This window comes from Capra hircus (assembly GCF_001704415.2).
Source record: "Capra hircus breed San Clemente chromosome X unlocalized genomic scaffold, ASM170441v1, whole genome shotgun sequence".
Classification (NCBI taxonomy): Eukaryota; Metazoa; Chordata; class Mammalia; order Artiodactyla; family Bovidae; genus Capra; species Capra hircus.
In genome coordinates this window covers 13,208,967-13,231,644 of record NW_017189516.1, presented here as the reverse complement: position 1 = coordinate 13,231,644, position 22,678 = coordinate 13,208,967, and the positions used below count along the sequence as shown (strand labels likewise).

The window sequence follows — 22,678 nt, the reverse complement described above, 5'->3', positions numbered from 1 at the left end:
GCAACAGTTAGAACTGGACATGGAAAAACAGACTTGTTCCAAACCAGGAAAGGAGTACATGAAGGCTGTATATTGTCACCCTGCTTATTTATCTTATATGCAGAGTACATCATGAGAAACACTGGGCTGGAAGAAGCACACGCTGGAATCAAGATTGCCTGAAGAAATATCAATAACCTGAGATATGCAGATGACACCACCCTTATGGCAGAAAGTGAAGAGGAACTAAAAAGCCTCTTGATGAAAGTGAGGAGAGTGAAAAAGTTGGCTTAAAACTCAAAATTCAGAAGACTAAGATCATGGCATCTGGTCCCACCACTTCACAGCAAATAGATGGGGAAGCAATGGAAACAGTGACAGACTTTATTTTGGGGGGCTCCAAAATCACTGCAGATGGTGACTGCAGCCATGAAATTAAAAGACGCTTCCTCCTTGATAGAAAAGTTATGACCAACCTAGACAGCATGTTAAAAAGCAAAGGCATTACTTTCCCAGCAAAGGTCTTTCTAGTCAAAGCTATGGCTTTTCCAGTAATCAAGTATGGATATGAGAATTGGACTATAAAGAAAGCTGAGCACCAAAGAATTGATGCTTTTGAACTGTGGTGTTGGAGAAGACTCTGGAGAATCCCTGGGACTGCAAGGAGATCCAACCAGTCCATCCTAAAGGAAATCAGTCCTGAATATTTACTGGAAGGTCTGATGCTGATGCTGAAGCTGAAACTCCAATACTTTGGCCACCTGATGTGGAGAACTGACTCATCTGAAAAGACCCTGATGCTGGGAGAGATTGAAGGCAGAAGGAGGAGGGGACGACAGAGGATGAGATGGTAGATGACATCATCCACTCAATGGACATGAGTTTGAATTAGCTCCAGGAGTTGGTGATGGACAGGGAGGCCTGGCGTGCTGTAGTCCATGGGATCGCAAAGAGTCGGACACAACTGAATGACTTAACTGAACTGGACTGACCCTCCTTTAGCATGTCTTATTGATTTATTTACTTATTTTATTGAAATACAGGTGATTTACAATGTCGTGTTAGTTTCAGATGTACAGCACTGTGATTCAGTTACATATATTCTTTTTTATTGTAATATAGTTCCTTTACACTTCTACATCAGTTTCTGCTGTACGTCAAAGTGAATCTGCCAAATGTTTACACATATACCCTCTTTATTAAAATTTCCTTCCTAGTTAGGTTACCACTAACCTGGTTAGGTTAGAGCAATGAGTGGAGTTCCCTGTGCTATACAGAAGATTTTCATTAGTTACCTGTTTTACACATAGCAGTGTATGTATGTCAATCCCAGTCTCCCAGTTCATCCTATTTCCCTTTTCCTCCTCCCATACATTTGTTCTATAAGTCAGTGTCTTTATTTCTGTTCTGCAAAAAGATCAACACTACCATATTTCTAGATTCCGTGTATATGCATTAATATATGATATTTGTTTTGCCTTTTTGACTTATTCTCCTCACCTTCAGCTTCCTGCCAGAGTTACTGGTCCCTTTTTTGATTCCTCTTTTCTTTTTTCACTTCTTTCAATCTATCCAGTTTCAAGGACAGTTTTCTTTTCTTTTAGTTGTCCACAGTCTTCCACTAGTGTTTAGCAGGTGCTCTGTGAGAATCGTTATATTTGTATATGTATTCCTGATGTACTTGTGAAGAGACATGAATTCTGCATCCTTTTATCCCACCATCTTGACTCTTCTCTCTCTCTCTCTCTAAATATATATATATATATATATATATATATATATATATATACTTTTTTTAGATTCTTTTCCCTTATAGCTTATTAAAAAGACTGAGTGCACTTTCTTGTGTTATACAGTAGGTCCTTATTGACTATCTATTTTTTTTAATATATTTTAACTAAAGGATAATTACAACATTTTTATTTTTTCCATACATCAACACATATATCTATTTTATATATAGTAATGTGTATGTGTTAATCCAAACATCCTAATTTATCCCTTCTCCACTTTCCCCTTTGGTTATCATAGGTTTGTTTTCTATGTCTGTGGGTCTATTTCTGTTTTGTAATTATGTTCATTTGCATCTGTTTCTTTATTGAGATTTTACATATAAGCAAATTTTGTATGACATTTGTCTTTCCCTGTCTGGCTTACTTCACTTAGTATGCTATCTTTTATTTATTTATTTATTTTTATTTTACTTTACATTACTGTATTGGTTTTCCCATACATTTGAACCAAGTCTATTGGTGATCAATTCCTTCAGGTTTGTTTGTCTGGAAAAGTTTTCTCTCTCCTCATTTCTGAAGGATTACTTTGTCTAATATGGTATTCCTGATTGGAAGTTATTTCCTTTCAGTACTGTGAAGATATCATCCCACTTTCTCCTGGCCTGCAAGGTTTTAGATGAGGAATCTGCTAATAGTATTATTGGAGTTTCCTTTTATTTGATGATTTGCTTTTCTCATGGTATGTTCAAAATTCTCTTCATCTTGGAATTTTGAGAATTTTATAAAAATGTTTCTGGCTAAAATCTCTTTATAATTTATTTGCATTTCTTTGGGCTTCGAGGATCCAGGTTTTCATTTCCTCCTCCAGATTTAGGAGTTTTTTGGTCCATTATTTCTTTAAATAAGCTTTGTGCCCATTTTACTTTCTGTGTTCCTTCTGAGACTCCCTCCCATATGTGTATATTGGTTTGTATATGGTATCCCATTAGTTTCTTTTATAATATTTTTTCCTTTTTTTCCTCTGACTGGGTAATTTTAAGTGACCTGTCTTTGAGTGCAGTGATTCTTTCTTCTCCTCAGTTCCAGAATTTCTTTTTGGTTCTTTTTTATAATTTCCATGACTTTCTTGAACTTCTCATGCATCATTTTCCTGATTTTGTTTAGTTGTCTGAGTTCTCTTGTAGTTCACTGAGCTTTTTTAAGATGGTTATTTGGAATTCCTTTTCAGACAGTTTATAGATATCCATTTCATTAGGACCAGTTCATGTGCCTTATTTGGTCCCTTTGGTAGTGTCATGTTTCCCTGATTAATCCTCATCCTAGTCGCCTTTAGTTGGTGTTTCCCTATTTGAAGAACTAGGCACATCTTCCAGTCTTTATAGACTGGCTTTGGTGAGGAAAGCCTTTTATTCATCAGCACAACCAGGCCACCTGGCAGGCTCCACAGGTGAGCTTGCTGCTGGAGTCCTTGAGTAGGCTGATCTGGTGCCTGGGTCAGTGAATGGGCAAGCTTTCAGCCTGGATCTACAGGGGATCAGCCTGGATCTTGAAGCCTAGGCCCAGGGGGCTAGCCTGGCACTAAGACAGACCTAGAGGCTTGGTCCACAGAAGACTGGACTAGAAGCTGAGCTGTGGTTACACCCTGGTGATTAGAGCCACAGGGCCAGCCTGGCATGTGTTGGCCCTGGATACTGGGTCTTTAGGGGCAGGCTTAGAGCCTGAGACCACGTGGAATGGCCTAGTACTGGGGCAGGTCTAGAGCCTAGCTTTGTAGAGGCTGGCCTGGAGTCTGGAAAAATGGAGGATGAGTTGGTGCTTGAGTTTACTGGGGTAGGCCTGGTGCTGCAGTCCAAGGTAAAGTTGATTGTTCCCCTCACTCTCCTTTCTCCATGTGGAGGGGATCTCTCCCTGGACTACATAGTGTGAGCTTTGGGGAAGGGTGACATGGGTAATATGAAAGTGTCATTTCTAGCATCTGCAATGCACTTTTTCTTATTTCTGTACTCCACCCAGGTATTCTTATCTGTCATATGGATTCCATAGCTCTCATTGAAGGAATTTTATTGCATAGATAGTTGTTTGAATTCATTCATGTTACTGTGAAGGGAAAAGCACTAGAAACTCTTGTTAAGCCATCTGTCCCCTGGGTTAGCAGAAGTTTATTTAAAATCTCAGAATATTCAGAAAACACATTGCTCACCTATTTCAATGTATTGAAGTACAGATTTAAGAACACCTTGTATCTTCCACTGATCTGCTAAGGGAAAATAATTTTACAGATTCATCTGTAAATTGATTAGGATGGGTTCATCTCTGTCTTATCCACTGCCAAAAGACTAATTCACTTTTTGGGTACAAATTTTACAAACCTTGCCTTTCCCGGCTCAGGACCCAGAAAAAGTCTACCTTTACATGGAAAAAAAAATGATTATGCCTCTACTTCTGCTTTTCAATATACTTCTTATCTCCAGTCACTATTAAGAAGATAAGGGTAAACTTTAATACTGACCTTCACTTTCATCCAGGGAAGAAGTATAGAAAACTGTCCTTTCCCGTAGCAAGCGCTTTGAAATTGTAATTGGTTTGTGTCTTCTTGCTGTTACTCGAGGTGGAGGCACTGGGGGTGCAGTACTTTCCTCAGGTGGACCTGAATAGATCTGTAGAAGGGGAGTATTTCCAGAAAACAATTAGAAAGGTCAACTTTTTGTATTCCTAATGCTAACTACCAGTTGATGCCCATCAGCATTACACCTAGTGTCTGCCATAGAAATTCTAATATTACTAAAGGAATTGGGGATATTTTCTTAAACACTCTAACCACCAGCAAGTAGAGATTTCCCACCATGTTTGAGGTGCAGGACCTGGGATTTCTCAGTGTGGAGGAAAGAATGCAGACAAAAACGGCAACATCAGGAGTGTACTCTTCTATATATTAGGTGGGATTGCTGCATGACACATATTCACTGAACAAAACCAATTAAATTATTATTAAAAGAATTGCGCAACATCAGTCCTGAATTTTCCACTTACTGCCTGGAAAACTGTAAAAAAGCTTTTCCCAACAAAAACTGTAAAAAAGGTTTCCAAGCAAAACTCATTAAAAAATCACCTCCCATCTCTGAGCCTTAGCTTCTTCATCTGTAAATTACAGGGAGCACCACCTATAACAGGATGTGTTGAGAACCAAGTGGAAAGGTAGTCAAAGTACATTGTATGGGTAGAGGTGGGTAGAGGTAGGGTGTGAAGAATGATTAAAAATAACCACATGCATTCAATATTTCTGAAAAGATACAAAGAAACTGATTACATTGTTTGCACAAGACAGGAATAATGAGTGGCTCAGGGAAGGATGGAGGAAACTTATTTTTCACTCCTATATCATTTTGATTTTTAAAAATTTTCAAACCATGTATGCATTACTTATTCAACAGAGAAAGGATAAAAACAAAGTTCCTTGAAGTTATGATAATTGCTGGATAAGTGAGGGAGGAGCTGTGATTAAAATTTGTATATAGTGTCTCATATGTACTTAAGGATCTTCCTACTCCTGAGGAGAATGACCTTTTAGCCAGAGTGCACACAGTTTGGAAAGACACACATATGTGATGATGGAGGAAGGGAACTGGTTACATTGCAATAATAAAATCAATCCCAATGATTTGGTCAAAATAATGTCATAGCCCAACATTCTATCAGGCAAGAATCAACATAGTTTGCATAGACACAGAACTTACATGATTGGGAACACAAGGCAAGCCTGTGTGAAAGCTGCACAATGATAGAGAACAAAGTAATAAGAACCATAAGGCAGTACATGTTTCAGTATCTCATGGAATAGGGAAAAAAGAATATGACATAGTAGCAAGCAGATGAGCTTTGAGGCCATATACTTTTAGGTCATATTTCTGGTGTCATCATTAGCAATAATATTCTAAATAGCTACCATTTTGTGAGCATCTTAAGCAGATGTAGTAGTTGTTACAAATATCCCTTGTTATTTATCAAGTGCACCAGGGTCTTTGCACTGAATGTTTCATCTACCTGGAGTGCGCTTCTTCCAGGTAACCATATCCTTAGCTTGTGCTCTTGATTTCAGTAGTATTAATGATCAAATACACTCCTCTCAGCGAGTCCTTGCAGATAAATGTATCAAAATTTTGACATGCTTCCCTCTGTTGTGCTTTCTATCCCCCATCTCTATTTAACTTATTTTCTTATCACTTTCTAACACTGCTGTTGTTGTTGTTCAGTTGCTAAGGCATGTCCAACTCTTTGCAACCCCATGGACTGCAGCACGCCAGGCTTCCCTGTCCTCCACTATCTCCCAGAGTTTGCTCAAGTTCATGTACATTGAGTCGGTGATGCTATCTAACCATCTCATTATCTGCCTCCCTCTTCTCCTTTTGTCTTCAAACTTTCCCAGCATCAGGGTCTTTTAACACCATATATTGTACTTATTTAGCTTTTGGTTATCTGCCTCTCTACTTGATTGTATACTATACTAATGTAGATCATCATGTTCACTGTTGTATCTCCAGAAGTTAGAAGAGTGACTAGAATTGCTGGGCCAAAAAACTAACACATTTAAAATTCTGATATAAAAGGCCAAATTGTCCTCTGAAAATAACATGACAGCCACTTTCCCTTCCAGCCAAAATAGGGTAAAAGGGCCTAGATTTATATCATCAGCATGGAACAATTAAAAAGCTAGAAAAAATGTAATAATGATTCTGATCATTATTAGGGCATTTGAAATCTGGCAATGAAGGACAGTGATCCATGAGAGAGGAAAAATAAATGACATGAACTCCATGATTGTCCCAGCATAAAGCCTGGAAAGATTCTTCAGGCCATACTCCAAGACAAGGAACCCAGAAGAGCCCAGCAGTCTCCATAAACTGCACAGAGAACTCTGGAGATCTTCAGGTGTCCTCTTTAAGAATTTAGCTGCACACTGATTAATACATATGTGTAAGGCAAGAATCACAGGACTAAATTAAAGGGAAACACAGTGGCTGGAAGAGTTCCTGTTCTCACTAGCCACAGTGAGCTATTAAATAATTCACAGAGCACTGAGTAGAGTACACAGACAAGTTTTTGCCTCAATCACAAAGAAAAATTAACATAACTAAATACTATTCTTTTTCTGCTTAAGCTTAAAGGAAATACTTGTAAATATTAAGCTGTATTTGGGTAACAACTGCACCCCAGAAAAAGCTCAAGAATATTACCTATAGTAATTAAAAAATAGCCAGAATTCAAGAAGGTAAAATTAATATGTTGTGTCTGATAAAAAATTATCAGAAATAAATTATTCATAGCTATTTCTTTTTAAACTTCTTATATTTATATTTAAGTATAGCTAATTAACAATGCTGTGATAGTTTCAGCTGGATATCAAAGGAAATTAACCAGACATATACATGTATCCATTCTCCCTCAAATTCCCCAATAGCCCATTCTAATTTTGGTGTATTTTATTTCTTTTTCTTGCTCAATTGCTCTGGCTAGGACTGTGATACTGTATTGAATAGGAGTCGTTACAATGAATATTCTTATCTTATTCCTGATCTTAGCAACAGTTGTCTACCTTGCCAGTCAATCCTAAAGAAAGTCAGTCCTGAGTATTCTTTGGAAGGACTGATGCTGAAACTCCAATAATTTAGCCACCTGATGCAAAGAGCTGACTCATTTGCAAAGACCCTGATGATGGGAAAGATTGAAGTCAGAAAGAGAAGGGGACAACAGAGGATGAGATGGTAGGATGGCATCACTGACTCAATGGACATGAGTTTGAGTGATCTCCAGGAATTGATGATGAACAGGGAAACCTGGCATGCTGCAGTTCATGGGGTCACAAAGAGTTAGACATGACTGAGACACTGAACTGAACTGATGATGTTAGCTGTGGGCTTTTCCTATATGGTCTTAGTAATGTTGAGGTCTGTTCTTTCCATGCCAAATTTGTTGAAAGTATTTATCACAAAAGGATATTTAATTTTGGGAAATGTATTTTATGCATCCACTGAGAATTTTATTTTTCATTTTATTAATGTGGTATATCACATTTATTGATTTTCATATGTTGAAGCATCCTTGCATCCCAGGGATGAATTCCACTTGATAATAGTCTATGATTCCTTTAAAGTGCTGTTCAATTAAGTATGCTAGTATTTTGTAGAGAATATATGCTTTCTGTATTCATCAGGTATGTTGGCCTGTGGCCTATAGCTTTCTTTTCCTCCGTCCTCTTTCCCTCTCCTCCTCTTCCTTCTCTCTTTTTTTTTTAATAGACCACTGCAGATGGTGATTGCAGCCATGAAATTAAAAGACGCTTACTCCTTGGAAGAAAAGTTATGACCAACCTAGATAGCACATTCAAAAGCAGAGACATTACTTTGCCAACAAAGGTCTGTTTAGTCAAGGCTATGGTTTTTCCAGTAGTCATGTATGGATGTGAGAGTTGGACTGTGAAGAAGGCTGAGTGCAGAAGAATTGATGCTTTTGAACTGTGGTGTTGGAGAAGACTCTTGAGAGTCCCTTGGACTGCAAGGACATCCAACCAGTCCATTCTGAAGGAGATCAACCCTGGGATTTCTTTGGAAGGAATGATGCTAAAGCTGAAGCTCCAGTACTTTGGCCACCTCATGTGAAGAGTTGACTCATTGGAAAAGACTCTGATGCTGGGAGGGATTGGGGGCAGGAGGAGAAGGAGACGACAGAGGATGAGATGGCTGGATGGCATCACTGACTCGATGCACATGAATCTGAGTGAACTCTGGTAGTTGGTGATGGACAGGGAGGCCTGGCGTGCTGTGATTCATGGGGTCGCAAAGAGTCAGACACGACTGAGGGACTGAACTGAACTGAACTGAAACTGGCTTTGGCATCATGGTAATGTTGGCCTCATAAAATGAGTTTCGGAGTGTTCTCTCTCTTTCAACGTTTTTAACTGAGAATAATTGACATGAATTCTTCTTTTAATATTTGGTAGAATTCACCAATGAAACAATCTGGACCTGAGCTTTTCTTCTTTGGAAGATTTCTGAATACTGATTCAAGCTCCTCACTCACTATTTGTTCAGATTTTCTATTTCTTCATGATTCAGTTTCACTAGGTTATGTATTTCTAGGAACTTACCAATTTTTCTAGGTTATCCAATTTGTTGGTATAGGTTTATTTATAGTAGTCTCTTATTATCCTTTCTATTTCTGTAGTGTATCTTTGTTTATTTCTGATTTTATGTATTCAGGTCTTCTCTCTTTATTTCTTAGTCTAGTTAAAGGTTTTCAGTTTTATTTATTTTTTTAAAAACTCAACATAATTTCATTTATCTTTTCTATTGGTTTCCTCTTCTCTATTTCATTGATTTCTCTCTTTTTTGCTCTGATGTTTGTTATTTCCTTCCTTGTGCAAACTTTGGGCTGAGTTTGTTCTTTTACCAATTGTTTCAGATGTTAAGTTAGGTTATTTGTGATCTTTCTCTTGTCTTAATGTAAATGCAGTGTAATGTAATGTAATGTAAATGTAGTGTAAATGTAGAGTTTTGTAGAAGTCCCCTCTTAGAATTGCCTTTTCTGCATTTCATAAGTTTCGATTGGTTGTTTTTCTATTGTCATATTTCTAGATATTTTTTGATTTCTTGCTTTCTCTCTTTTGATTTCTTGCTTGACCCTTTGGTTGTTCAAAAGTGCGTTGTCTACCACATATTTGAAAATTTTTGTTTTCTTCCAGTTATTGATTTCTAGTTTCATACCATTGTGACCAGAAAATACTTGATAAGATTTCGATCTTCATACATTTGCTTATTTTATGACCTAACATTAACTATCCTAGAGAAAGTTCCATGTCCACGTGAGAAGAATGAGTATTCTGCTGGTGGTGGGTAAATGTTCTGTATATGTCATTCAAGTTTATTTGGTCTAAGGTATAGTTCAGGTACAATGTTTCTTTAATTGAATTTCTGTCTGAATGATCTATGCAAACTTGAAAGTAGAATATTAAAGTCTTTCACTATTATTTTATTGTTTATTTCTCCCTTCAGAACTGTTAGTATTTGCTTAATATATTTAGGTGCTGCAATGCTAGGTGCACACATATGTACAATTGTTATAGAATGCTCAAACTACTGCACAATTGCACTCATCTCACATGCTAGTAAAGTAATGCTCAAAATTCTCTAAGCCAAGCTTCAGCAATACGTGAACCATGAACTTCCAGACATTCAAGCTGGTTTTAGAAGAGGAAGAGGAACCAGAGATCAAATTGCCAACATCTGCTGGATCATGGAAAAGACAAGAAAATTCCAGAAAAACATCTCTTTCTGCTTTATTGACTATGCCAAAGCCTTTGACTGTGTGCATCACAATAAACTGTGGAAAATTCTGAAAGAAATGGGAATACCAGACCACCTAACCTGCCTCTTGATAAACCTATTTGCAGGTCAGGAAGCCACAGTTAGAACTGGACATGGAACCACAGACTGGTTTCAAATAGGAAAAGGAGTACGTCAAGGCTGTATATTGTCACCCTGCTTATTTAACTTATGTGCAGAGTACATCATGAGAAACGCTGGACTGGAAGAAGCACAAGCTGGAATCAAGATCCCTGGGAGAAATATCAATAACCTCAGATATGCAGATGACACCACCCTTATGGCAGAAAGTGAGGAGGAACTGAAAAGCCTCTTGATGAAAGTGAAAGAGGAGAGTGAACAAGTTGGCTTAAAGCTCAACATTCAGAAAACGAAGATCATGGCATCTGGTCCCATCACTTCATGGGAAATAGATGGGGAAACAGTGGAAACAGTGTCAGACTTTATTTTTGGGGCTCCAAAATCACTGAAGATGGTGACTGCAGCCGTGAAATTAAAAGATGCTTACTCCTTGGAAGGAAAGTTATGACCAACCTAGAGAGCATATTCAAAAGCAGAGACATTACTTTGCCAACAAAGGTATGTCTAGTCAAGGCTATGGTTTTTCCAGTGGTCATGTATGGATGTGAGAGTTGGACTGTGAAGAAAGCTGAGCACTGAAGAATTGAAGCTTTTGAACTGTGGTGTTGGAGAAGACTCTTAAGAGTCTCTTGGACTGCAAGGAGATCAAACCAGTCCACCCTAAAGGAGATCAGTCCTGGGTGTTCTTTGGAAGGACCGATGCTAAAGCTGAAACTCCAGTACTTTGGTCACCTCATGTGAAGAGTTGACTCATTGGAGAAGACCCTGATGCTGGGAGGGACTGGGGGCAGGAGGAGAAGGGGACGACAGAGGATGAGATGGTGGGATGGCATCACCGACTCGATGGACATGCATTTGAGTGAACTCTGGGAGTTGGTGATGGACAGGGAGGCCTGGCATGCTGCGATTCATGGGGTCGCAAAGAGTCAGATACGACTGAGCGACTGAACTGAACTGAACTGAACTTGATGAATAGACCACATTATCATTAAATTATGACCTTCTTCATTCCCTTAAATCAGTTTTTGATTTAAAGTTTATTTTGTCTGATATAAGTATCCCTGCTTTCATTTGGATTCTATTTGCAGGAAATAACTTTTCCAACCCTTAACTTTGAGCCTATGTGTCTCCTTAAATTTGAAATGTTTCTTTTAGGCAGCATACCGCAGGGCCCTATTTTTAACCCATGCAGCCCCTCTGCCTTTTGATTAGATAATTTAATTCATTTACATTCAAAGTAATTATTGAAGGCAAGGAGTTATTAATTCCATCTTAATTATTTTCTGGCTATTTTGAAATTCCCTTATTTCTTTCCTCATCACTTGTTGTCTTTATTCTTATGAATTTATCATTTTCTGTAATGTCATGCTTTGATTTCCTTCTCTCTATCTTTTGTCTTTTATCTATCTTTTATCTACTACAGGTTTTTGCATTTGTGGTTACTATGAGGCTTATATAAACAAAACTATAGATATAAAAATCTATTTAAAGCTGATAACAGCTTATCTTTGATCATATACCAAGACCCTACCATTTTACATCTCCCTCTATATTTTATGTTTCAGACATCACAACTTACCCAATTTTATATTGTATATTCATTAACAAATTACTGTAGCTAAGTTATCATTAATATATTTGTCCTTTAACCTTTATATTAGAGTTACATAATTAACACAGTGCCATATTACAGTATGAGAATATTCTGAATTTGACAATATATTTATCTTATCAGTAGGTTTTATACTTTCATATATTTTTGCATTACTAACTAGCATCCTCTCATTTCAGCTTGAAGAACTCCTTTCAGTATTCTCAAAAGGCAGGGCTAGTGTGGACAAACTCCCTCAGCTTTTATTTGTTTTGTAAAGTCTTTATCTTTCCTTCATTTCTGAAAGATGACTTTGCTGGGTAAAATATTCATGGTTGGAAGTTTTTCTTTTTTTCAGCAGTTTGCATATACCATCCAACTCTCTTCTGGTCTGCAAGGGGTCTGCTGAGAAATATTTTGATAGCTGTATATGTGAGGGTATGTTTTTTCTCTTGCTGCTTTTAACATTCTGTCTTTGATTTTAAACTCTTTCATTACAACGTGTCTTGGAAAAGACTGTTTTGGGTTGACATTTTGAGATAACTGTTGGCTTCATAAATTTATCCCTAGGTTTAAATTCTCAGACATTACTTCTTTAAAAAGTTTTCTCTCATTCTTCTCCTTCTGGGACCTCTGAGACTCCAACAATTCATAAACTCTTTCTTTTAATGGACCCCATAATTCACATAGACTATACTCATTCTTTTTCATTATTTTTTCTTTATGCTACCCTGAATATTGATATTGTTGTTCAGTCCCTCAGTCATGTCCAACTCTTTGCAACCCCATGGACTGCAGCATGCCAGGCTTCCCTGTCCTTCACTATCTCCTTGAGTTTGCCCAAACTCATGTCCATTGAGTTGATGATGCCATCCAATTATCTCATCCTCTCTCGCCCCCTTCTCCTGCTGCCCTCAATCTTTCCCAACATCAGGGTTTTTTTCCAGTGAGTTGGCTCTTTGCATCAGGTGGCCAAAATATTGGAGCTTCAACTTCAGCCTCAGTCCTTCCAGGGAATATTCAGAGTTTATTTCCTTTAGGATTGACTGGGTTTACCTTCTTGCTGTTCAAAGGATTCTCAAGAGTCTTCTTCAGCACAGCTCAAAAGCATCAATTCTTCAGCACTCAGCCTTCTTTATGGTCCAACTCTAACACCCGCCCATAACTACTGGAAAAGCCATGGCTTTGACTATACAGACCTTTGTTGGAAAAGTGATATATCTGCTTTTTAATATGCTATCCAGGTTTGTCATAGCTTTTCTTCCAAGGAGCAAACATCTTTTAATTTAATTCTGTGGCTGCAGTCACTATCTGCAGTGATTTTTGGATCCAAAGAAAATAAAGTCTGTCACCATTTCCACTTTTTTCCCATCTAGGCTCCCGTGAATAGATGATCTCAAACAACCTGTCTTCTAATTCACTAACTCTTTCTTCTTTTGGATAGAGTGTAATATTGACGCTCTCTATTGTATTCTTCAGTCCAGTCATCGTTCTTTGAACTCTAGGATTTCTGCTTTGTTTCTGTTTTTTAATGATTTCTGTTTATTTGTTGAACTTGTTTTGTTCATGCCTTGTGTCCCTAATTTCATTTAGTTGTTTATCTTTGTTTTCTTATAGTTTACTGAATATCTTTTTTAATTAAAGCATAGTTGATTTACAATATTATACTAGTTTCAAGTATACAACATAGTGATTCAATAATTTTATAGATTATACTTAAAGTAATTATAAGATATTGACTATATTATCTATGCTATATAATATATCCTTGTAGCTTATTTATTTTATATAAAGTATACATCAGTTCAGTTCAGTCACTCAGTCGTGTCTGACTCTTTGCGACCCCATGAATCGCAGCACGCCAGACCTCCCTGTCCATCACCAACTCCCAGAGTTCACTCAGACTCACGTCCATCGAGTCAGTGATGCCATCCAGCCATCTCATCCTCTGTCGTCCCCTTCTCTTCCTGCCCCCAATCCCTCCCAGCATCAGAGTCTTTTCCAATGAGTCAACTCTTCGCATGAGGTGGCCAAAGCACTGGAGTTTCAGCTTCAGTGTCATTCCCTCCAAAGAAATCCCAGGGCTGCCACAACTGGGTATTGTTTTTGCTTTGGTTCCATCCCTACATATATCTTAATCCCCTACCCTATACTGCTCTCCCCTCTTTCCCTCATCACATTGATAACCATTTTTTGTTCTTTATACCTGAGTTTGTTTCTGTTCTATTTTATTCAATTGTTTTAGCTTTTAGATTCCACATATAAGTGGTAACATATACTATTTGTTTTTGTCTGACATTTCACTTAGGATAATACTTTCTAAATTATTCATGTTGTTGCAAATGGCAAAATTTTCATTCCTTTTTATGGCTAATAGTCCACACACAGCTGCTTTATTCATCAGCGGTGGACTTTTAGGTTGCCTTCATATCTTGGCTATTGTAAATAATGCTGTGATGAATATTGGGGTATATATATCTTTTCAAATTAGTTTTAATTTCTTTCAGATATATACCCAGGAGTGGACTTGCTGAATCATATGGTAATCTTATTTTTAGTTTTTTAGGGAACATCCACACTGACTTCCATATTGGCTGCACCACCATGCATTTCCACCAGCAATGTACTACCTAAGCTAAGTCGCTTCAGTAGTGTCCGACTCTGTGTGACCCCATAGACGGCAGCCAACCAGGCTCCGCCGTCCCTGGGATTCTCCAGTCAAGAATACTGGAGTGTGTTGTCATTTCCTTCTCCAAAGCATGAAAGTGAAAAGTGAAAGTGAAGTTGCTCAGTCATGTCTGACTCTTAGAGACCCCATGGACTGCAGCCCACCAGTCTCCTCGGTCTATGGGATTTTCCAGGCAAGAGTACTGGAGTGGTGTGCCATTGCCTTCTCCTAAGTCTAAAACCTGGTAATTACCCTTGCCAGGTTTGGCAAATAAAAATGAAGGTGCTAGTTAAATCTGAATTTCATATAAACAATGAATAGGGTTCTTCCCTTTTCTTCACATTCTTATCCTGAGATTCTAGGTGAGCCATCTGGTGGTGTCTGGGGGAGACTAGCTGCCTGAGTTCTTTGGAAGTCAAATTTGGTGCCTTGGTCATCAGGTGGGCAAGCTTGGTGTTTGGATCCACTAGGGCAAGCCTGGTGCCTGGGTCCTAGTGTATGGACTGGGGCTTGGATTCACTGGGATAGGCCTAACACTTGAGTTTGCAGTGATAGGCTTATTTTTTTGGGTTCATGTGAATGAATCTGGATCTGGGTCCATGGGGGCTGACCAAGATAAGGAATCACTGGGGTGGGCCTACAATCTGGGTCCACAGGGACTATTCTGGTGCTGGATGGGCCAGGAGCTTATTTCATAGGAACTGGGCTAGAACCTAGGGCAATGGGGTTAGTTTGCCCTTTGGGCACACTGGGAGCCAAGGGCCATGGAAGATGGCCTGTCATCTTGGGCCTCAAGGGCCAGCCTAGAGATTAAGTCTATGGGGTTCAGCTTGTTGCTGATGTAGGACAGGAGTATGGTTCTCTGGAAGCCAGCCTATAAGCTGAGGCCACAAGCACTTGTTTGACACTGAGGTTGGCCAGAAGCTTGGGTCTACAGGAGCCTGTCTGGACCCTGAGCCATAGGAGCAATCCTGGAATTGAGGTAGGCTGGGTGCCTCAGTCTATGTAAGCTGGTCTAGAGGTTAGGTCTGTGGGAGCTGACCCATTCTGGAATGGGCCAGGAATCTGCATTCAGGAATCCACTAGAAGCCTGGTGACAGAGCTGGCTGACAGTGGGGTCATCCAGGAACCTGGGTTTGTGTGAGCACACACAGGCCTTGGGAACTGTCTGGGGATATAGGTGCTGGGCAATGTTGAGAGTTTTGAGAACTTGAGTTGGCAGGAACCTTCTGGTAGCATGGTGCTACCAGGAGCTCTCTTGGACTTTGGGAAATGCCTGGGGCCACAGAAGCTGGTGAATAACAGCGTAGGGCAAGGGCCTGGGTTTGCCTGGGATACCATTGGGAGCCTGGGGCCATGAGAGACATCTGTCTGCAGGAGTTGGTCTGATGCTGAGGTGGGCTGGTACTGGGGTTTAACAGTGAAATCAAGTGTTCACTTCATTCTCCTCCCCCAAGAAGACTGTCATTCTCCACACTGGGCTGAATCTTGGGAGAGGGATGAAAGACAGTGACTCTATCTTTCTTCCTCATTGTGTCTTTTCTTATTTCTTTGCTTCACTAGGTGTTATAATCCCTCACCTGAATTCACCAGGTGTTATAATCCCTCACCTGGATTCCTTATATATATAAAATTACTTACTCAATACCGACATCTGGATATCCCAGAGGCATCTCAACTTCAGCATTTCTAAAATTGCACTATTTATTTTCTTTTAATTGTTTATTCCTTAAAACAATGCTAATGTCCAATCCAGAAATCTGGGTATTGTTATCCTAGCATCTTCCCTCTCTCTCACATCCCATATCCATTTAGTCACCATGTTCCATCAGTTATACTTCCTTAATATTTCTCTAATCTAGTCTCTCTGTTCAATACCACTGCCTCAGTTCAGAGTTTCATCATGTCTTTCTAATATTACCACAGTGGTCTTATAACTATTCTCTGTGTCTCATGTCACTCTTTTATTTAATCTGTCTATGAAAGTATGAATAGAGGGACCTTCCTAAACCCAAAACATAATTGTCTTACCCTTCTGCTTATATTTTAGTGACTCCTCACTATCTTTGAGACAAAGTCCAAACTCTGTAGTTAGTAAACAAAGTGCTATATAATCTGGCCCCTGACTACAATCTCCAATTTCATCTTTCTCTATTCTTACCCTCACTTTATACTATGATATCCATCCACCCTTCTTCCTTTTACTAATATTAATGGAAGTCATTGAATTTTAGCTGAGTACCCATGCTTACATGTCCCAGCTTCCCTTAAAGCTAGGTAAGGCCATGCACTTAAGTTTTAAACAATAAAATACAGGAGGAAGTGATTTATACAAACTTCTGGATCACGTTTTTATAAAGAATTTGTCTGCATTCCATTCTGTTTCCCTTTCTCTTTCATGAAGACTGATGGAACAGGTACGTTGGACCCAAAGATTAAGGCCAAGCAGTAAGGATGGCAGAACTACTCCACCAATTTTGGACTGTTTCCCTCTGGACTTTTGCATGAATGCAAAATGAACTTGTCTTTTATTTAAGTCACCAAATTTGCTCTTCTTTGTATTACAGGAAGTTAGACTGTACCTTAATTCATTCATCCCCTTTTAACTTTTGTGTCTTAACTCATGTACTAACATGAGTTAGTACTGAGGCTATGGGAAGCCTTAGCTGATTCCCAGGCCAGAGATATGTTCTACTTCCACTTGCTCCCATAGCATCTGATGTACATCTTCATATTACTTATTACACTGTATCCTGAGTGCTGATTACCCCCCAATTTCCTCTCAGTATCATGAGCTTCCTGACAGTAGAGACTTTTGTCTCATTCATCTCTACAAACTAGAGCCTTATTAGGATACCAGACCAAAAAAAGCAGTTCAGTGACAGTTTTTATAATGAATGGATGGGTTTTGGCTGCCAGGCCCCTTGAGGCCTATTAAATACTAGAGACTTTTCTCACTTGTTTCTTCTCCAACTGGAAATGGGGAAAGAGAGTATAAGTCAGAGATTAAAGAACTAGCTTTGAGCAAGAATCAGCTGTGTAGATGCTTTGCCACTTGCTAATGATGCAACCTCAGGAAAGGTACTTAAACTATATGTGCCTCAAACGTGAAGCTCAGTTTGCATTTTGCAAACCTCAATTTCCTAAATAGTGATAATAATCACTATAACCACCTACCTCATATGGTTATTGTGATGACTGAATGAGAAAATAAATGTAAAGAGCCTAGTCTGGAACATGTTAAGCACTCTATAGATGGTAACTACTGCAACCCTAAAAATGACTTAAACTCATGTTTCCTTGGAGAGAAGCAGGGAGAGAGGGATGGAGAGATTAGATGGAGGGGGTAAGGAATAGGGGACAGAGGGAGGTTGAGACTAAAGCAATAAGGGTGAAGTGGTTATGTGCTATGCAAATCAGAAGTTGTGGACTTGATGGCTCTTTGAGGTCTCTGTCAGATTAAGTTATTTTATTTATTTCCTCTAGTGATAGCAGTTATTTGTTTCTCATTGGCAAAACTCCTTCCTCACAGCCTGCTCATCTTCAAAGAGCTACCCAGACCCCAAGAAGGATATGGGATCACTACTTTTTAGGGTTTGCAATGAAAGCCAGCAAAATCCACCTGGACAGGCTGCTATCTATAAGCTCTGTCTCCTCCAGGTAGACTGAGACATTGGTTGGGAAAGTTTTGAGACAAGTTCTGCCAATGTGCCCATGGGCCAGGCTCAGAGAAGTTGCTCAGTAGGCTTAAAACCAGTCTTTCTAAATGAGAAAAGTCTAGAAAAGCCGAGGGGATACTTCCTGTTGTGTGTCCTTTCTAAAATTAAAACATGGCCTGGATAAACCTAGAGTCAACATGGATTGCAACATTCTCCCCAAAGCTGGCCTACAGATGTAAACCTTGAAGCCAAGATTTAATGTGGAAATACTGGCAATTACTGTGGTAGGGAGAATCCATTTACCTCTCTCTTTGTTCTGTGGGCCCTCAAAAAGCCCGACATCAGATCTATTTTTAAATGATGAGCTTTAACCTATATGTTACTGCTATTCCCTTTGGTAAAAGAAATGGAGTAAATCTGCCTTCCCTGCTCATTCAACCTTAGCCAGTTTAGCCTCATTGCTGTTCAACATGCCAAGGAGAGTTCTGCCTCATGAACTTTGCATTCACTGTTTACTATTCCTGGAACTGCTCTTTCTCAGGCTATCCACCATGGCTAATACTCTTTATTTAGTTTTCTGCCTACAAATCATATTAATATCACCTTCTACAAGATAACCATAGATAACCATCCTTTACTTTGTTATTCACAGCACTTATCACCACCTGACAATATATTGAATTGTTTATCATCTGTCACTTCCCAATAGAATACAAGACCCATGAAATAAAGGCCTTTGTTTTATTCACAAGTATATCTATCTTCAGTGCCAAAAACTTTGCCTGGTATGTGATAAGAATTTAGTGTTTATGAAATTTAAATTTTATCATTAGTTCTTTGAAGGAGGAATACAAACTACAGATATAACTAGTGTCCTGGGAATGAAAACCTGGCAAATATCCATAGTTTCTCTTAAGAGAGGAAGAAGAAGAAATGATGGGCCCAAGATCTCGGAACTTAGTTTTGACAACTCAATTTTAATGTTAAGAAAGGCCTAAGAAAAGAAACTCTGTTTTACTCAATTCCCTATTGACTTCTTGAGTATCCATGAAAAGTATGTTCTAAGAGAGGAATCACAATGTACCCTCTGATGATAAAAAATAAATAAATAAATAAATTCTAAAAGAATGGGAAAATCATAATGTGTGGGACTTTCTTATAGGGGTGGATGGAGTGAAATACCAGGTGGCAGAGGATGCACAACTAGCTCCTCTGTATCTCATGCAATCTTTGAAAAAGGGAAGTGATACCAGTAGCAGGAGAAGGCCTAAGTGGCAGGGCTATGACATGAACTTAAGATTTGTCTGACATTAAGGTTAATATTCTTTCCGCTATATAACACAGAAGAAAACATTTTAAGTTTAAAAATAATTCCTTGGGTGGGAACAGTATCAGGCCAAACTTGTTTTCCCACCTTGCAAAACTCCTGAAAGAGGGTGAACTGATTTGGCTTTCTGCAAACTGGTTAAGAACACCTAGAATTTTGTGGTTTAATACTGACTTTGGGAAAAGTCCCAGAGAATAACCAGTACAGAGTCTGGGAGCAAACCAATGATATTTGTTTTCTGGGCACATGGCTGGCCCTGAATGTTAGCTGAGTTGAATTCTAAAGGCTCAGTCTAAGAGAAATCAATATACAAGGATATTATTTCACTCTGTTGGGCCTTGGCTATTGTCTGGGATGGTCATCATGAGTCCAGCTCCTGGAAATCCTTTCCCTGAAGGCTCCTGAGGACTAAAGCTGGATGATAACACTTGTTGGGCTTTGAGGCACAGACAGGAGAGGTATCACCTTCACTGCAGAGGGAGTTAATGAAACTCTTGTCTGAATTTGATAACATATTAATCCCCTCAAAGTTTCTTCTCTATCATGTCTTTAGGCATGAAAGATAGAAGAAAATTTAACATAAGATAATCATTTTTCAATTGCCAAAAGCAATAAGATCCACAGTCATCTAAATTCTTGGAAATTTTGACAGAACTCAGTAACTATCCAGATTCTCCCCAAATGCTGCTTCAGGGTTGCAAATATCAGACTGTACAAAAAGCATCTTGTCTTTCTATAAATCAAAGATATAAGACTTGGCCCTGATGAAGCTCAGCTTTCTACTGAGCCTCCATTTACACTCTGGCTGAGGCTGTGTTGCACTTTCTGAGGTCTCGTTATATTAGCAAAAACTGCACTCTGAACTTCATTAGAAACAAAGGTGGTGATTGGCTAAAAAATAATGAGCTCTTAGCATTTGGCAGAGACCACTTTAAACATCAAGTGTGTCAACAAGTTCTCTCAGAGTTTGCACAGAACTTTGAAAATATCATGTCTGTTGTTACTAAGAGCCAAAAATTTTTAAAGAGAGCTGTCACCAGGCTTGTCTTTGGTCTCTGCAACATATAGACTTTAAGGTTCTTCTACATGACACACGACCCATACAACATACTTAAGGTAAAACTGATATCCAAAGAGAGGAAGCGGTTTGCTCATGTCTCCAAAGCTAGTAGGTGGTAAAACTTCTATTAGAACCCCAAAATTCTAATCCTCAATCTAGTGCCCTATCCCCTTAAAACATAGTACCTCCTTTGTGAAACTGTTTTATACTTCTGTTGATTGTATCTAACATGTCTAATCCATGCTCTGTCAGTCCATTCCCCTTCCAGTTGCCTTGGGAAGAGGATACTTAGGAAAGAATTAAGTCAGAATCTGCTAAGGACACCTCCATCCACTTGGCAAGGATTTATGTGTTCTACTAAGAATGCAATGGCAGATTTCAAGTGGAGTTTTCTCTTAAGACCTTACAATACCTTCAGACTAGGGAAGTGAAGAGCTCTGCATCATTTAACAACTATGTATTAACAATGATCTCAGTTCATTCAGTTCAGTCACCCAGTCGTGTCCAACTCTTTGTGACCCCATGGAATGCAGCACGCCAGGGCTCCCTGTCCATCACCAACTCCCGGAGTTTACTCAAACTCATGTCCATTGAGTTGGTGATGTCATCCAACCATCTTATCCTCTGTCGTCCCTTTCTCTTGCCTTCAGTCTTTCCCAGCATCAGGGTCTTTTCAAATGAGTTAGTTCTTTGCATCAGGTGGCCAAAGTTTTAGAGTTTCAGCTTCAGCATCAGTCCTTCCAAAGAATATTCACGACTGATTTCCTTTAGGATGGACTGGTTGGATCTCCTTGCAGTCCAAGGGACTCTCAAGAGTCTTCTTCAACATGACAGTTCAAAAGCATCAATTTTTCGGCACTTAGCTTTCTTTATAGTCCAACACTTACATCCATACGTGACTACTTGAAAAACCATAGCTTTGACTAGACGGACCTTTGTTGGCAAAGTAATGTTGCTGCTTTTTAATATGCTGTCTAGGCTTCAACAGTACATGAACTGTGAACTTCCAAATGTTCAAGCTGGATTTAGAAAAGGCAGAGGAACCAGAGAACAAATTGCCAACATTCGCTGGATCACTGAAAAAGCAAGAGAGTTCCAGAAAAACATCTATTTCTGCTTTTTTGACTATCGCAAAGCCTTTGACTGTGTGGATCACAATAAACTGTGGAAAATTCTGAAAGAGATGGGAATACCAGGCAACTTGACCTGCCTCTTGAGAAATCTGTATGCAGGTCAGGAAGCAACAGTTAGAACTGGACATGGAACAACAGACTGGTTCCAAATAGGGAAAGGAATATGTCAAGGCTGTATATTATCACCCTGCTTATTTAACTTATATGCAGAGTACATCATGAGAAATGCTGGGCTGGATGAAGCACAAGATGGAATAAAGATTTCTGGGAGAAATATCAATAACCTCAGACATGCAGATGACACCACCCTTATGGCAGAAAGTGAAGAACTAAAGAGCCTCTTGGTGAAACTGAAAGAGGTAAGTGAAAAAGTTGGCTTAAAACTCAACATTCAGAAAACTAAGATCATGGCATCTGGTCCCATCATTTCACGGCAAGTAGATGGAAAAACAGTGGAAACAGTGTCAGACTTTATTTTTTTGGCTCCCAAATCACTGCAGATGGTGACTGCAGCCATGAAATTAAGAGATGCTTACTCCTTAGAAGAAAACCAGATGGTAAAGCATCTGCCTACAATGCGGGAGACCTGGGTTCGATCCCTAGGTTGGGAAGATACCCTGGAGAAGGAAATGGCAACCGACTCTAGGACTATTGCCTGGAAAATCCCATGAACTGAGGAGCCTGACAGGCTACAGTCCATGGGGTAGCAAAGAGTCGGACACATCCTTGGAAGAAAAGTTATGACCAACCTAGACCACCTAGACAATGATCTAAGGACTTCTAAAAAGTACCACTTTGACTACTTAGTTTATACCGTAGATTATGAAAGAGTGTCATCACTGAGATAAAGTTAGTTTCCTATCAATATACTAAAGGGATGGGAAGGTATTATTGGGTTGGCTATAAAGTTCATTCTGTTAGATATTAGGGAAAAACCCAAAGAAACTTTTTGGCTAACTCAGTAGCATTTAGTGGGCAATACTATGTACAAAGTACTTGATATATTTATCTCATTGAACCTTCCCAACAACTGAGTGAGGTAAGTTTAATTATTAGTCCCAATTTTAAAATG

At 39.0% G+C, this 22,678-nt stretch overlaps 1 protein-coding gene across 1 annotated transcript in view; it reads right to left on the bottom strand.

The window, feature by feature from the left end:
• OPHN1 (oligophrenin 1) overlaps window positions 1-22,678 on the bottom strand; it is a 578,606-nt gene that overhangs the window by 39,420 nt on the left and 516,508 nt on the right. Inside the window, exon 19 of the mRNA XM_018043623.1 lies at window positions 4,222-4,369. Within this exon, the coding sequence (XP_017899112.1) occupies window positions 4,222-4,369 (148 nt within the window). The remainder of the gene's footprint in view (window positions 1-4,221; window positions 4,370-22,678) is intronic.